At 38.7% G+C, this 18589-nt stretch overlaps 1 protein-coding gene across 1 annotated transcript in view; it reads right to left on the bottom strand.

Annotated features, from left to right (window-relative positions):
• thsd7bb (thrombospondin, type I, domain containing 7Bb) overlaps positions 1-18589 on the bottom strand; it is a 58030-nt gene that overhangs the window by 15221 nt on the left and 24220 nt on the right. Inside the window, exons 3-12 of the mRNA XM_079856729.1 lie at positions 16205-17045; positions 13123-13371; positions 12607-12767; positions 10827-10982; positions 10238-10438; positions 4114-4305; positions 2552-2792; positions 2343-2458; positions 2094-2226; positions 357-460 (exon numbers count right to left, since the gene is read on the bottom strand). Of these exons, the coding sequence (XP_079712855.1) occupies positions 357-460; positions 2094-2226; positions 2343-2458; positions 2552-2792; positions 4114-4305; positions 10238-10438; positions 10827-10982; positions 12607-12767; positions 13123-13371; positions 16205-17045 (2394 nt within the window). The remainder of the gene's footprint in view (positions 1-356; positions 461-2093; positions 2227-2342; positions 2459-2551; positions 2793-4113; positions 4306-10237; positions 10439-10826; positions 10983-12606; positions 12768-13122; positions 13372-16204; positions 17046-18589) is intronic.

The raw sequence follows: 18589 nt of genomic DNA, 5'->3' as shown, positions 1-18589 counted from the left end.
AATCTGACAGGCAGAATTTGGTCCTGTTCACTGCAAACCGCACTCTGAAAGGAACCCGGCTGAGTCTTGATAGGCCAGCACTTGCCATTAAATTTACATGAAGCACCAGCAGGGCATTTTAAAACGGCTCGGAGACACAGATGTCAGATGTCACACCACGCTGTGTGTCCTCTCTGACATTTTGACAACTTTCTATAAGATGGGGATGTGAGGAAAATTGCCAGCAAGAAACCTTCAGGCAGCCCAGAAGTCCCTCTGAATAGCTAAGATAAGTTATCGTCCTACATTAACCCTGGTTTTGCAGAACTTCCTTAATAAAACTTTAAATTATACAGAGATCCTAATCTGTCTCTTACCTCTTGTCTCGAGGCCAACACCACATGCCTCTGCGGGCCCACCCACAGCCTGCCTCACCGAATCAGGTACCAGAACGCACTGATGCCAGCGGTGGGTCTGCCATCTGCCAGGAAACATCCGTGCACAGAAAACATGTCGCAGTGTCTGGCTAATATCCAATTACATTTCATAAACATTTTGTATTTTGTTGGCACGTTTAGTAGGGATACACATTACCACCTTTTAATTGCGTAACACCACATGTTGCACATGGTTTTATTATATTTGGGTAGTTGTCTTAAAAAATGCTTTCAACTACTTTTAAAAGGTCGATGGAAAACTTTACATTCATTCATTTTATATTCATTGTTTTTCCTAATTTTATGAATGCTGAAATGTTTAAATCAGGAAAATTGTAGTTTACAGTTATAATAATAATAAAAAAAAATCGAGTTCATGGTATGAACTTTCAATGATATTTATGTATACAAGTTGATATCAAGTTAATTATGACGGACGCGAGAAGCGAGAGATTTGTACTTCATGATCTATAAGTAGCTTTATAGTACTGTGCAGATAGAGATCTTTTATTCCGAAAGGACACATTATATTGATCAAAAGTGACAGTAAAGACATCATAATGTAAACAAAATCTATTTCAAATAAACTGTTATTTTGAACTTTCTGTTCATCAAAAAATCCTGGATAAACTGCATCACATTTTCCACAAAAACATTAAGAAGCACAACTGTTTTCAACATTCATAATAATAAGAAATGTTTCTTGATCAGCAAATCAGCATATTAGAACAGTGTCACATTTCTGAAGGATCATGTGACACTGGAGACTGGAGTAATGACGCTGAAATTTCAGCTTTGTATCACAGGAATACTAGCCTGGCAAGCCAGACCTACATCAAGAAGTTTGGTCTGGCAACTCACCATAGACACGGCTCAATCCGAGGGGCGGGATAAACGGCTGTCTTTCAAATTCCCTCTGCACGCAGTAGGACAGCGCTTCAACCAACCAGAGCGTTTTCCCAACAGCGGAGCTAGTTGATAGATTCAACTTTTGCCATATCTGGCTGGCAAAACTACAAACACATCTTCCTTTTTTTAAGAATGACTTAAGCGCCGTTCTTTGCTCTTTTCTCAAAGAAAAACTTAACTCCAAGTCCTCCAGAGTCGCGGCCAAAGCCGATTCGAAAGACTGTTCGCCAGCAGCAGCCGCCATTCTTTGTTTTCAAGTAGCAGCAACCATCGCAACTCTGTCGTCATTATGTTAAGCCCGCCCCGCCTACTCTATACGCGATGTGATTGGCCTGACCCAATTTAGGTTTTTGCAGCTCGAAAATCAATGGAGAGTTGCTAGACTACCCTGGCTGCAAAATACATTTTGCTGCCGCTAGGGTGCGTCTAGATTTCTAGGCTACAGGAATACATTATATTATAAAATATATTCAAATAGAAAACAATTATTTAAAATTGTATTAATATTTCAGACTCTAATATATGTTTGATCAAATAAATGCTGCCTTGGTGAGCATAAGAGTCTTCTTTCAAAAACACCACACCAACGCCAACGTTAGTCAATGACTTTTGAAACGTCATCACTAAACCGGTCAGCATTTGAGTAATTCAATTCATTTAATTTCGTTTAGTTTCTATAAATTTCAAATTAACTGGCTGCTAGTTAACTTGTTGGCTTAGTGCGTCCAACTTTTCCCATTTAAATGATGAAACCATTTCTCTCTTTACCTGTAAGTTGGGCACAGAGGGGGTGGATCACATTCTCTCTCCTCAAAAAGAGTGTCCGGGCACTCTTGACCTCCGTTAGCAGGTCTCTGGATAATAATCCTATGACGAGACTGGTTTGGGGCAGTAGCATTCACTAAAGAAGCAAAGATTATCACAGTATAGAAAAAAATACATAAAGGTCAAACATTTAGCTTGTCAAGTTGTGCCTAGTTAGGACATGTTGTTAGGGTTGGTGGAATATGAGCTTACCTGATAAACAGGAAGAGGGACAGGCACTCCATTCACTAAAAGGTGTGATGATGCAGTCAGTTTTGCAAGGTAACGGGCAAGACCGTATCGTGTCAGGACGAGAGGATTCAGGACACCTGAAGTAGAGTCAAGACAGGAGATAGAGGTTATCGTCAAAGAAGTCTACACAGATTTTAGGATTAAAGTTTTTATGGATGGAATTTTATTACCGTTTTGGCAGTACGTGTCCGTTCCCAGCTCTCCTGCACGTGACTTGGCGCATCTGTACCCCTGTACCACAGGTGGTATCATTCTCCATCTGGGCTGTGCTGTTACCGTCACTCTCGTCTGTGATGGTGTTTGGCACACAGGGATGCCAAGGTGAAGTATCCCAGTAGTGCACTGTGCATGGGTGCGTGCTGCAGGCTCTCCACTGCTCCAGCTCAGGAGCCGGAGGACATGGCTTTCCATCTACGACCAAACTAAATAGCTCAGGATGCTTTTTTATTTTGATTCTTTGATGAATAGAAAGTTAAAAAGAACAGCATTTTTTTTAAAAAAAATAGGAATTTGGTATCAATGTAAAAGTCGTTACTGTCACTTTAGATCAATTTCATGATCCCATGACCAACACACACATTGGGTTTTAATGTTTTATGGGGACATTCCATAGACACGGTGACATAATGGTTTTTATACTGTACAAACTGTATATTCTATCTCCTTACACTAACCCTACCCCTAAACCTTCCCATCACAGAAAACGTTCTGCATTTTTACATTTTACAATAAGGACAAGGATTTTGGACATTGACATTTTTGTGGGTACATTTTGTCCCAATAACAAATTAGGTATATACTTGTACCACACACACACACTTAAGGACAAAGGACCATGTGTTTTAGGGGTCAAATGCAGGGTATGTCCTTAATGAGTGTGTCATAAAAGAATGTATAATTAATGAAAAAGAGCTGATTTATGGGGACTAGCATAAAAGAAACATGCCTGAGAATGACAGGACAAAGACAAAACAACGTTTTGAAATGGGGATTAGAGATTTGTACTCAGAATAAATCAGAGACTAGAGTTTTTTTTTTTTTTTTTTTTTTAAAGAGGCATAGTGAATAATTAAACTGAAAGAATCTCAAAGAGGAATTTAATAAAGCCCAGTATACGAGAGCTGCTGTACTAAGCTTTTCTGCAACAATTCTAACAAATGTTACGTTTCCAACATGTCTAAAAAAGCTAACGGCACACGCCTTAAGTTGCGTCCACACTACCAGCAACACAAAGCGAAAAAGCAACACGATCCCAATCATAGCAATAGAGAGTTGGTGATTTCTGATTTTTTTTTTTTTTACGTCCAGTGACGTGATAAAGTTGAGATATGTTTAACTTTACGCAAATGATGAGCGACTTTCGAGAGCGACAACCAATAGGAGTGTGATCAGTGGAGTGCGAAGTTGGAGGAGAAGTTAATTTTAGCAGTCAGAAACGTTCCTATCATTTATGAAAACTGATTCGTGGTCTACAACATGAGGAACATCCGTGAATGTCAATCAAAAACATTACTAGGCAACCAGAAGTGGGAACGCCCACTAGCGACGTAGTGTGAACGCAGCTTTACGGTCCACACCAGTGATCCTGTTATCAGATGGGTTTCTCTTGTAATTTTGTCTGACTCAATCAGTCAATGGTGTGCAGAGTTAGTGTAAATTGCCTCTGCCAACAAGGTGGGCAATTTGCTGAGTGTAAATATAGACTCCAAATGTTTAATCTGACTGAACTCACGCTTCCCAGGAAGAGCCAGAACAAGACGTGAACGACTTTGTTTCCCCTCTTGGTGTTTACTGGAGCAGGATTGGGAACAGGATGTCCAGGAACCCCAGTGTCCCAGCACACAGTCCCCAGGACAGGGCATCTCACATAGCTGCCCGACTGGAGGAGGATCTCCTGGGCATTGGTTACTATCTACTGGCTCACCTATAATGCAAAGATGAAGGCGGAACGTTTGATTAAATGCATCCGATCAGAAATGTCCCTATTCTCTCTCTTTCTTTTTTTCTTTATTTATATCAACTATAATGCTTATCTTTTCTCACTTTCCTTAAATAACACACATTCTTTCTCAATAAACAAGCATATTCAATTAACATCTTATTCAAGTACAACACAAGAAAATATGTAATTAAATTCATTGCTGAGAAACAAAATTAGAACATTGAAATAATTATCATGGTTTGCTCTAAGCACAGGAATTTCTCAGTTTCCTCTTATCTCGCACCTAACAACCACTTTTCTTTAATTAAAGTAGAATAATATGCAAATAAGATGTTTAATAGCATCCTGATTGCTCTATTCTTCCCTCAAAGACCATGATTGGGCAACATTAAGGCACATTTTTAATTAACAGAATGCTTGAAAATCATTATCTGCTAATGAATGCTGAAGTAAAATATCAATGCTAAACTTCGCTCAGTTCAGTTTGGAAAATACTCAAATTTTTTTTAATTAAAACAAGACTCATTGGCACTTTTTTTAATCATTAACCTCACTAAATGTTGTTAGTTTTCTGCTTAAGGGTTTTTAATATAAACTTAATTCAGAAGTTTTCTTGTTTTAATCATAATTATGACCATATTTAGTATGTTTAAAATGGGGGGAGGGGGGTTGGAGAGAGCTCACATATACAAAAACAATCTTGCAGAAGAACTTTTTATTTTAGAAATTGGAATGAACAATAGACGCATATACACAAGCACAGAATCAACTAGTAGAAGATGCTCTTTGTTTGTGATATAAAAGAACAAAGATTAAAGGCAAGCAATAAACCTAGATAGACTCTGCTCTGAGAATCAGATATTGAGGCACAACAGTTCATTTCTTCATTACATCTCAAATGCAGGAGGGGGCAACATTTCTTCAATTGATGTTAGGCCCTAAAAATAAATCTCTCTGAATCATATTCGTTGCCTAAGATATAAATGCACAAACGGAGCATTTTTAAAAAGAGCCCAGCTCTTAAAATGTATTTTTATGACCCCTGTAATCATCATCTTTTCTGTTGTGTTATAAGGGTTTATTTCATTTTCTTTTCACGGTGGCAGACACAAGATTTTTCCCCCTATTTGTACTGTTGGAAGAAGCAATTTCCCAGAGTGATTATCTACCTAGAGCATTAAAAAGTGCATTATAGTATAGCATCAGAACTGCAGGACTGTTGATAGACAGCAGAATTCACGCTCCTTCCTAAACATCAAATTTGCAGTCAGATCACTAAAACTGGAGTGATAACTTTTGCAAATGAACCATTGAACCATGTCTGTCCAGAGCAAAAACTCAGCCAAATAGTGCATCATCATCGTCATACATTAACAAATTCACAGAGAGAAGCACCGGGTATTTAACAACAGGCTCTATGCTAGGGCCAATAAGCAATTACATAGACACCATTTAAAATAGCATAGTAAACATATAGCAATGCTAAAAACCATAGCAACACCCTGGTGACAATCCACCCATAGTGTAATCAAAATATATATAAACATTGTCCAATCTTGTAAACAGCACTGCTTAAGGAAATATATTCTTGAGATTAAAAATATATTTAGGATTATTTTGGATGAATATATATATATATATATATATATATATATACACACTCACCTAAAAGATTATTAGGAACACCTGTTCAATTTCTCATTAATGCAATTATCTAATCAACCAATCACATGGCAGTTGCTTCAATACATTTAGGGGTGTGGTCCTGGTCAAGACAATCTCCTGAACTCCAAACTGAATGTCAGAATGGGAAAGAAAGGTGATTTAAGCAATTTTGAGCGTGACATGGTTGTTGGTGCCAGATGGGCCGGTCTGAGTATTTCACAGTCTGCTCAGTTACTGGGATTTTCACGCACAACCATTTCTAGGGTTTACAAAGAATGGTGTGAAAAGGGAAAACATCCAGTATGCGGCAGTCCTGTGGGCGAAAATGCCTTGTTGATGCTAGAGGTCAGAGGAGAATGGGCCGACTGATTCAAGCTGATAGAAGAGCAACTTTGACTGAAATAACCACTCGTTACAACCGAGGTATGCAGCAAAGCACTTGTGAAGCCACAACACGCACAACCTTGAGGCAGATGGGCTACAACAGCAGAAGACCCCACCGGGTACCACTCATCTCCACTACAAATAGGAAAAAGAGGCTACAATTTGCACGAGCTCACCAAAATTGGACAGTTGAAGACTGGAAAAATGTTGCCTGGTCTGATGAGTCTCGATTTCAGATGGGACATTCAGATGGTAGAGTCAGAATTTGGCGTAAACAGAATGAGAACATGGATCCATCATGCTTTGTTACCACTGTGCAGGCTGGTGGTGGTGGTGTAATGGTGTGGGGGATGTTTTCTTGGCACACTTTAGGCCTCTTAGTGCCAATTGGGCATCGTTTAAATGCCACGGCCTACCTGAGCATTGTTTCTGACCATGTCCATCCCTTTATGACCACCATGTACCCATCCTCTGATGGCTATTTCCAGCAGGATAATGCACCATGTCACAAAGCTCGAATCATTTCAAATTGGTTTCTTGAACATGACAATGAGTTCACTGTACTAAAATGGCCCCCACAGTCACCAGATCTCAACCCAATAGAGCATCTTTGGGATGTGGTGGAACGGGAGCTTCGTGCCCTGGATGTGCATCCCACAAATCTCCATCAACTGCAAGATGCTATCCTATCAATATGGGCCAACATTTCTAAAGAATGCTTTCAGCACCTTGTTGAATCAATGCCACGAAGAATTAAGGCAGTTCTGAAGGCGAAAGGGGGTCAAACACAGTATTAGTATGGTGTTCCTAATAATCCTTTAGGTGAGTGTATGTATATATATATATATATATATATATATATATATATATATATAGTATATATAAAGGTCCAAATATGAGGAAATCGGTAGCTAAAATATATTTATAATACAGTATATATAAATATCTATATTAACAATATATTTTTGGGCCATTTATTGTGTATTTGAAATCTGTTTTATCATCTGAAAATATTTTTTTTTTCCATATGGGATTGTATTTTATCATCATGACGGAATATGTAAAAATCTAGATTACGTTTTATAAACTCTTTGAACACCTGGGATGTAATGTAGTGTTGTTGTGGGAAAGTTAGATAAGGTGACTTTAACAAAGTGCAATGTGATTACAACTCAAATCTCCAGCAAGAATACATTATCACTTTAAGTCAACTGCACTTCAACTTTAATGGCTTTGGTATTTCAGCTTCACTTTGCATTTTGTAGAACATTCTAAGTGCAACGCTGTCAGGTTTAATGCATACGTGTGTCGGATATATTATTCCAACTCCACTATTTCCAGTAATGCCTGACATTTGGCGAGCCACAAACGGACGTGTTTCACACACAGTAAACCCCTTAAGACCGCTCATATACTTGCTGATGGACAACACATGCACTGGCACTTGACATGGATGAGTGACATTAAAATGAAAGACCTTAGAGGACTCCTAAGGCTTTTTGAAACTTGTGTCTCTGTGCATTTGTGTGTCAAAACTGCAGTGCAACACTGTGACAGATCTGTCTGTCTGTTCTGATCTTAAACTCATCTCTGAGAAGCACAGAAGACAGATAAGAAATATGCCACATAGCCGCTGGGAGGAGGGGAGAGATGAGAGGAGATTAAGAGACAGCTGATCATTTGCTTATGCGAGTAAAAATAACTAATCGCTGAAGAGTTTGAGGATGGGGATAACAGAAGGTTGAAAGTAATTAGAGGGATGAAGGTGAAGAAGGATGAGATTGAAAGATAATTAAAGGGATAGTTCTGTAAAGCAATCATTTAATCACCTTCATCCATTTACTCAAGATGATTTTACACCATGGAAGGAGATCATTTGCAGAATTGGCTGCTGTTTTCCATACAATTAAAATGAATACACTACTGTTCAAAAGTTTGTGGTCAGTAAGATTTTTAAAGGTTTTAGGAAAAGTCTCGTATGCTCACCAAGACTGCATTTATTTGTGATATTGGGAAATACTATCACAATTCAAATAAGCATTTTCTATTTTAATATATTTTAAGATGTAATTATATGTAATGCAAAGGTGAATTTTCAACAGCATTAATTTACTCCAGTCTTCAGTGTCACATGATCCTTCAGAAATCAGTGTTAAAAATATTTTTGTGGAAAATGTCAGGATACTTTTATTAATATTAAGTTCAATAGAACAGCATTTATTTTTTCTTCTATATTATAAATGTCTTTACTGTCACTTTTGATCAATTAAATGCACCTGTGCTAAGTAAAAGTAACAATATAAAAAATAAAATAAAAAAAGAAATAGAAAATCCTACTTACCTCAAACTTTTGAACAGTAGTGCACAGTAGGTATGGGAGATGTCAGGCTCCAAAAATAAAAAAAATAAATGTCTTGTGCGCTATGTTTCTAGTTTTCTGAAGCCATAAATAGCTTTGAGGAACAGACAAAAATGTATTTTGCTCCTTCCTGAAAATCCTCTCATTTGCATTTGATTACATTCAAATCTTAAGACACATTGCACCAGAATAGACTCATCAGTGATGGACGTCATCAGTGATGTGATTTTTTATTTATTTGCCTAAAAAAATACAGAAAAAAAATGCTGCAGAACAAAACATTACAATAGATTACAAAAAAATCTGGCAACATTTAATTCAATATTTGAATGAATTGAATTATAGGGTATGACTTGTACGGACTGCTGTTTGTTTGTTTTTTCAGTTTAATTAAAGGGATACTTCACCTCTGGAAAGATGAATGTGTATTTAAAATAGGTCATTTATGTAGAAGAAATGTGAAATTATTTTTTAATTTGGAGCTTTCTAGACTGAGAAAAGCCAGAAAATGTATTTTTGGCTCATGTGGATGAAAGACAACAACTCCCAGAATGCACTTGCTTCGCTGCCCTAGGAGGCCACTCCCAAGCCACGCCTACCGGTAAGAGAGCGCAGTTGAAAACAACAAGGCTAGGCTGCTAGTGAGTCTCCGTGACGAGTTTGCCCGGGATTTTGAGATCGCCCAAAATGTCCGGGATTCGACTTTTGCGTTCTACAGTCGCCATTCATCATGTTTACTGTGGCGAGCAGGACGAGGCTGAGGGGCGCGGGAGAACGGCGCGAGGCCGGTGGCGTGATTACTGAGACGCACCGGTCTCGTATCTCTCACGGAGGAGCGGGAATTTTCTTAGCAATGGTAAAACGCACATCAACCGATCACTTGTTTAGCGTTCATGTAAACACTACATTCAGATTCACCGATCGGAATGAATTCAGTTAGATTGAAACAAAAGGTGTGCATGTAAACAATGAATGGCGACAGCAGAAAGCAAAAGCCGAATCCCGGACATTTTGGACGATCTCGACAGCCGGACATGTCCGGGAAAAAGAGGATGGTGGTAACCCCTACTACTCAGCTTTCTCCTACTACTCAGCTTTCTCCACAGAACAAGAGCCTGCTAGCTTAACTTCCAAAGAAAGACAGCTGATACTATGTGTGCATTCTGTGAGTGAGATCCCACCCTCTATGGGCGGGTTGAAAGCATGCGGAACAGCTCCTCCTATTGGCTGTAGTCTTTAGCCTCTGGCCAAAAAATCCTCCGATCATCAGAGATCATCAGAGGATTTTTTCCAGACAAAAAATACATAAATCTCTCATCTAAGGGGGATATGAGGGTGGAAAGCACGGTAATTTGAAAATACTACAGGTTTTCTACTTATACAAAGCTTAATGCTAAATCCTGAAGAATCCCTTTAAATTAGTAAAAGAAAAGATTCTACGGAAGAAAGTCATACAGGTTTGGAAGAACAGTTTTAGGTGAACTATTAGGGAAGTGAGCTTCATACCTGTGGCGGACAAACACTCCAGAGTCTGTTCTTGGAATCCTGGGCCACACGATCCATTTCGTGGAACACAGGGCCCCTGTGATGTCACTCGCCACTGGAAGCAGAAGGGGTCATCGCAGATCATCGCTTCGTTGACGTGAGGGCAACTGTCGGGCTCCACCCAAGACTCGGTAATTACAGAACGAGTTCTCATTCTGAAACCTGAAAAAATTAGGAACAAGGAAAAAACAAAAAACATTAGTGATGACTCAAACAGAAACATGCTCATTGCCAACGTTTTAGCAGATACTGTTCCCACATTCTGGCAAACTAAGGAGCGTAACAGCCAAACATCTTGTCCAAATATATATGCGGATTAAAGAAGAGGAGAGAATAAATAAAAAATGGAAAGAATACTTTAAAGTGAGTGTACAAAATAGAGGAATACAGCTGTGCTGTCACTGTCGCCTCAATGAGTGGGCGACACCAAAGCTTAGGGTCAGAAATACGCCCACTTCTGAGATTCATACACTTTTTACATTACTGAGAGGACAGGGGGTGTGAATCTAATGTGTGCGATCTGGTTTTATGGGATGTTTTTGTCTCTCACCTCTTCTCCCCTGGGATTCGAAACAGTTGTCATGGAGACAGGGTCCCCAGGGTGACCAAGGCGTGAGGGGACAATGTTTCTGACAGGGAATGAAGCAAGACTCAGCCAATGATGGTAAAGGCCCAGTGCACAAGTTCCTGCCAACAGGCCGATTGACTAATAATGAAAAAACAGTGAGACAGTTTCAGATTCACCATAAACGTCCATTGATGTAGGGTACAATGGGGCTAAAGGTGCACCGGGGTAAAAGGCGTCTTTGATTTTATTTTCCTCTAGACCACTAGATGGCACAAAAACTTGCCGTAGGACTTTCCAAAATATCGGCTTTTCAAGGTGCACGTGGAAATTTAGCTGATCCTTGATGCGATTGTGGGCAGCAGCGCAAAGTTGATTCTGATTTGAATGCTAATTTGATCTAATATTTGTAAAAAAATTGTAGATTTGAGTTGCAAATGAGAATAGCTAAAATTATTGCATATATTTTGAGACAAAGGTATTCTTAAAGTCCCACTCCGATCATATTTTGAGCTATTTTGAAACATTCTCAGTGGTCTTTAAATTATGATTATGCCGTTTTTAGCCAAAATCACAAAACCTGTGCCGTTTTCTGGTACTTCGCTTCAGCAGAGCGGCATTAGCTCATTAGCAATTCGCCTCTGCGTTGTGGGCGGAGCCGTTGGCACGGAGACGACCCTCCCCCTCCTCTTCTCTACTCCTCAGAACCTGAGCGGGCGGGGCGGAGGGGAGTATGAGCTTGTGGCCTCGCCCAGTGGAGTTACTAGGTCACAACTCCAGTCTATTTTAGCCGGCATTTTAGCGTCTGCTACTGATTCACAGCCATTTGAATGCAGAAATACTCAGAAATACAACTTTGAGCTTATTTTTCTCAAGATATGTCCTCTAACATCAGAAAAATGCCACAAGAACATGTTAACACCTAGAAAAACATGATTTTCATCGGAGTGGGTCTTTAATGATTATCAGTTTTGTTCAAGGTAATTTAAGCAACGTTTTTTCAATAACGGAATAATACGTAAAAGTATGTGGGGTAAAACAGCCACCTCATAAATTGACCAGATTTTTAAACAAAATAAACCACTTTTATGATCTATTTTCACACAAAATCTGTTGCTCCATCAATGTTCAATACAAACATATATATTTTTTCTGCAACCATACACTATGGGAGTTGTGAAATGCCCCATTGTACCCAATACTCTATGTATTTTCAAAATATTTTTGCAGATCTTACAGCTTGCACAAAAATAAATGCAATTCAAATCCGTCCTTCTCTTTGTGTGGCAACAGATTACCATTTAAATCAAAAAATAGAAACACAGAGGAAACTAATGCTCCCCCTTAGTGTTCTGCCCTGAGTCTCAACAGCATATAAAGGATTAAATAAAATGAAAGCAATCTAGAAATTCCCTCCACCCCACCCCCCTTAATGTTTATGCTTTTAATGTTAAAAAAGACTCTCATTCGAGAGTCTCATTCACATTTCTTTTTTGTATTGTCAGTTGGCCTTTTTTTATTAGCAATCTCATCCCAAATAAAAAGGTCTTTTAGGGCAGCATCCTTACTTAAATGGAATCTCATAAATGACTAGCTCTTCTAAGGCAGACATTTTCTGTTCTTCCAGTGAAGTGCATTGTAATTGAAATAATACTGTGATTATACCATGGTACTAAAAACTAAATGTTGTCTGAAACAATAATTCAAAAATCCTAATTCTATGCTGTTAATCCATAGTTGACTTTTTCTAAAACAGTGTTCTTACTTTGGGATGGTACTGTGCTGTCATGGATCCTGACACAATATGCCTCTCGGGTCCGGATCCCACCTCCGCACAGGACACTGGTATTGCTATGACGATGGTCCTGCTGACTCAAAAGAGGGGTCACCTGGCATGGATTCCAATTGGTCACCCTCCACTCATACCTGTATTTCCAGCCAATTAAAATACATACGAGACAATTCAAGTCAAATCAAAGAGTCATATCTGTTTAGTAACGGAAGTAGCAAAATATATTTTCTTCCATATTATGACGTACGCACGTGAAACAGATTATTGAAAAAGAAAAAAAACAAATCCATCAGTTGTTGATTAGATGGAAGCACATCAAGTCAATTGTAAGAAGGGTGTGGATTTGAACAATTTATGTGGATGAAACAGATGAGAAATAGATAGGGTGAATTATAATTTCTTGCAGACTTTAAGAACTAAAGTATTTAGAGAAAATCAAAACATTTGAAAAGATTTGGATGCACAATTCTGGCAATGCCGTCTCTTCACCTTGGGCACAGTGGCAGTGTGTCTTCCAGAATGTTACAGTTTGCTTTTTCTTCCAGGGCGGGGCATGGCTCTCCTCCACCAATGGCTGCTCTCTTCAGGCTGCGGCTCCTGCTTCTGAAGCCAGGTGATTGGTCAGATGTCCGACACGTCTTTGAACATGGACTCCACCGTGACCAATCAGACACTTTACAGTCTCTGGGCATCACACATGAACGAAAGTTTACCGGGCTGTTGTCATGGTCGCAGAGGCTGGAGGTGAGAAAGAAATTGCATAGTGTCATATATATGTCATATATATGTATATATATATAGGGCTTGACATTTACTTTTTTGCTCACCAGGCACTGTGGGCTAGTGGTTTTCCAAAGTTATTTGCCACTCAGCATTTTCACTGGCCACAATTTTGACATTGATACCATGGGGAAAAACTCCCATATAGATATTTTTTATATTATCTCACAATTTGGCAGCAGGTATATTAGGCTGCTGTCACTTTAAGACCTCACTCACGGATCCATTATACTGTTACACATGCGTTTTCTTTCTCGACTGTTTACGTTCACTTAAACCATGGCTGACTGTGTTTACGTGAATACTCGCCAAGACTGGAATTTTGACATAATTTTTTTATGTATTTGATTGTTTAAGCCCAATAAGGTGTGAAAAAGAACTCAATTTAGTACTGAGAGGTGGGTTTATGTGTGCAGACTTTGGGTGTGAGCAGAAAATCTGCGGGAATGAGTAAAATGATGCGCTATACGTGCAAACCCATTCCAAAATGTAATCCTGTAACACCAACAATATTCATCCAGAGCAAATGAAACGAGTGAGTGAGTGGAGGCGGGTTTGTGTGTCAACTCGCTGTCAGAGAGATGAGAGAACGAGAAAACACAGCGATATATTCTGTGGAAAATGAGTATTGGAAGCTTTTCAGATATTTCAGTATCAATATGTATCGAAAAATTGATATTTGACAACACTACACCGCAATCAGTTTATTATTTCAGATGCCTTTTTAAAAGACTTGAAAATAAGTTGAAAAATATATATATTATATGTAAAATTTAACCCGCCAAAGTGGCTTGTAAGAGTGACTGCGTTACACACCACTGCTGAAATCCACCCGCATTTGGCGGGTTGGCAGGTGTTAATGTCAAGCCCTGTATATATATATAATAGTAAAATTTGAATTGTAAAAATATTACAATTACGAAAAGTACACTGTTCTGGTAGTTTCAAAGGGTTTCGTGTTTGTTAATTGCTTTATTTAAAAAATAAATATTCCATCTGCCTGTTCTGAAGCTGTTGGCATGCATTTAGCCTCTGGCTACCATTGCAAAAAAAAGGTAGCAACATAAACAGAACATTTTTCAAGCTGTCTCTCGAACTCTCCAAGGCTTTAACGTTGCTGATGATTCTTGCTGAATATATTGGCATACAAAACAAGCTAAAGCAAACTATGAATCCTGCGAGAGAGAGAAAGATAGGGTGGTCCGTGGGTGTTCAATTTATTCAGAAGTTTAGTCTGGCTTAACACCAATACAAAAAAGTTTGCAAACCACAAGGGAAATCTTGTAATCTGCAGACATAAAATGATGTTAATTTATTATGCGTTGCCTAAGCGAGTGGTTCAAATAGACTGGCATTAGCATCTTATTGTTGGTAACAATATTGATGCTTGCTGCATAGCATAGACAACAAAACATTGCTTGCAAAGTGTTGATTGCAAAGTGTGCTTGTTCGACCGTAGAATTGGCATTGAATAAATATTATAAGCCCTGTCTTTGAAACCGGGGGTATGTTTTATTGGGATAATGAGTTTGAACACTGTTAAAATTTCACTTGGTAATGAGAATTAAAAACAGATAAATCATCAAACTCAGGTGGGATATTTAGATTCAGATTTATATGCACATTTTTAAACCTTAATATGCTCATCTTAAGAGTTGGATGTTAAAACAAAACTTTTCCCGCATAAAATATTTCGCATTGGTTCAGTCAGATCACCTTTTCTATTTTCCCCCTTGAGCTGTAGATATTTTGTCAATGGATCAAGATCCAGAATGCTCTCGGATGGATGGTATCAGAACTACATAGAACTTGAAAATATTTGCAGCAAATAAAAAAGCATAACTTATTGTGTCAATAGATTTCTGCTGTTCTATAGCGTGTTTGATAATGTGGATATTTTCAGAACTGTTTCTTCATTTTTCATATTCACTGCAGTCCTGCTCTCTCTCTCTCATTGTAGTTTTCTAGGAGCAACAAGTACTATTTCCATTAAAATCTAATGAAAAATTAATAAAAACCAGCAGGCTTGGGATCTTCCCTGATTTGAAAAAAGAAATGGCGAAAAGGCTTCTCACTTTTCTGTATCGCCCACAACAGAAGGTAAAATTTAGATTCTGTTATTTGACAGTGTAACCAGAAATGCATTTATAAATAAAAGCCTGTTCTCTGATGTAAACAGTATCACATGGTACAATGGTAATCCATCTGCACTAGGAGGATAGCAGAGCTTAATATAGCAGACTCTAATATCCTCACTGTGGAGAGTGATACAAAAAAAAAAAAAAAAAAGGTAAATTTATTGCATAACATTGTTGCATAACTGTGTGCTAATAGGCCGGTATCATTTATTTATGGTCAGATCAGTAATGAATCAATGTGACCGCAGTCAACATCTACAATCATTCTTTAAAAGCTTTTATCACACAACTCTCTCTTTATTCTGGACAAGTACTTTTGTAAAAAGCTAAACTTTATAATTGGCCAATTTCCTACATAGTTGTGCTAGTTCCACTTCACTGTCTATTTTTTCTTACATAAAATAAACTGAAATCAATATTTTAGGGCCACTTTTCAGTAAGTAGCTGTGGGTTCTGGATTACACTGTCTGGGTTGAGTTTCACAAAACAAAACAATAAACGGATGGGTGCACTGACTGTGGATTGATGGATGTGAGAATGGATGGACAGACTGATTGTTGACTGGTAAAGGGGTGGGTGAATAGATGAACGGGTGAATAGATTGATGGGTTTATAAACGTATTCACTCATTAGTTCATAGAAAGGATGCCCACCTTAGCATGGCATTCTTCCCATCACTCCTTGTACAGCGCAGTTGCCGAGTCTGATAGCCAATGGTGATTTCCCAGGATACTTTGTGGCCACTTTCATCATAATGATTTTGGTGGGGAATGCTCTCGGTGTGGCGTTTGATCGCGTATGCAGCCTTGACTGTTTTTTTCCCATCATGCCCAAAATTGAAGTCCACCGTTGTCTTTCCAATAAGTGCCGTCCCTTTAAGTCTGCAAGGGCTCCAGGGCCCCACCCACAAACTGTAACTGTATTCCTGTTGGTCAGAGGGACAGAGGGCAGGGTGGGCGTTGTCATGGTTACAGGGACGTGTCTGGGTGAGGATGGGACAGTCTGCTCCTCCATACAGGGGTGTTGCCAGCACATGCCTGGTGCGCTGTTGGAGGGCCGACCCGCAGGTGCGACTGCAGGTGGACCAGTGGGTGAAGGCGGAGACGACGCAGTCGATCGGGCAGGGTAACAAACACGCCTGCTCTCTTTCTGGAGGTGAAGAAAACGCTTCACACACATGCAGGCTCACCTTGGTGCTGTTAGTATGCTTCACACACACCACATCTCGCTTTTGTACTCCACGCTGAGCGGTCACACATCGATTGGCTGGGAGGAAAGGACTCGGGGTGCAGGGACCCCAAGGAGACAAGCGCCACTCAAACAGATCCTTTTGCCATTCGCACATCTTCACACACACTCGCTGGTGCGGTGGACGGTCAGATGGAAAGCAATTGGACTGATGAGTGCTCCAGCCTTCAGAATGGACACACCACACAGAGCGACTCTGGAGCCCAACAGAGCCGCAATCATTGGCCACACACACACCCCATACACCTACAGGAAATAAGAGAGAGACACACACAGGATATGAAGTGATTTATATTACTATTGTTACCACTGTCTATTAAAGCCCGAAACAGGCACAGCGATGAGCCTCAATTCATCTCACTTTAGCACAGAAATACTGTACAGGTACATGTGGATTCAGACAGATAATCATCTTTAATTATTTTAGAACAGCACTGTCAGAACAATGATTACTATGTATATATAATATATATATATATATATATATATATATATAATTTAACCATTAAAATATGCAATACAATGCAAGACAATATAATATAATATAATATAATATAATATAATATAATATAATATAATATAATATAATATAATATAATATAATATAACCATTCAAAAGTTTGGGGTCAGTAAGAAATGAATACTTTTATTCAGTATGGATGCATTAAATTGATAAAAAGTGACAGTAAAGACATTTATAATGCTACAAAAGATTTCTAATTCAAATAAATATTCTTTTGAATTCTATTTAAACTAATGAATTTTCTTTATTTTTTCTTTTTTTCTTAATTTTTTTATCAAAGAAATTAAGCCTTGGTCTGGCCCGAATAGAATAGAATAGAATAGAATAGAATAGAATAGAATAGAATAGAATAGAATAGAATAGAATAGAATAGAATAGAATAGAATAGAATAGAATAGAATAGAATAGAATAGAACAGAACAGAACAGAACAGAACAGAACAGAACAGAACAGAATAGCAGTAATTCTATAAGTGGCTAGTAATATTGTCAATTTAAAGCAAAAGTCTAAGTGTAACACACATTATAACTAGTGATACAGTTGCTTCTGATCTCACAGCCATGTTATATCTAGGATGTAGATCATTAATTTTAACTTCATTCATTTAAACCCGATAATTGTTTAAACTCAAATGCAGCAAAAGTTGCCATCTGTTAAAATTGCTTCCATTATCCCCTTTTAGAAAATAAGGGGGCAGAAAGAATAGCGAAGTGATAGGAACAGAGAGAGGAGAGAAAAAAGGCAGAGGGGGACAGATGCTTCCAGCAGAAAGTCTGACATCATTGCTATCGTTCCTCAGGGGATATCAAAGGCCATGTTCCCTTCATCAAGCCATCGGTGAGGTCACCAAAGAGACCTACCATCCTTCAAATGCACCTAATGCACAACGAAGCAGACCAAAACCATGTGAAAGAGAAAGCGAGTCATATGGGATGACGTCATTACTGTATGAGGACTGAAGTCAGATCCGAACACACATTTGATCATTAGACTGTAGTAGGTCTTCACAGCTTGCTAATTACTGCTCGTGTGCTCATCCGCCTTAGTCAAATATCAATTTATTCAGAGGCAGTTCAGGTAGGACTTTAACCGCAGAGGCCTGTCCTACAGAGATCTCCCGGCTAATCAGGATTCTGATGGATGGCATGCTGATTAAAGACTAGATGTGGGAATAATCACTTTGAAATGAAGCAATGTGAGAAAAACCACTAGGAAAGAGATTTTTTGTTGTTATGCTTTTCTCTGTCTGACATTTTTGGAGAGGAAA

The sequence above is a fragment of the Squalius cephalus genome, assembly GCF_949319135.1.
Source record: "Squalius cephalus genome assembly, chromosome: 22".
Taxonomy (NCBI): domain Eukaryota; kingdom Metazoa; phylum Chordata; class Actinopteri; order Cypriniformes; family Leuciscidae; genus Squalius; species Squalius cephalus.
This window is presented reverse-complemented; position numbering and strand designations above follow the sequence as displayed.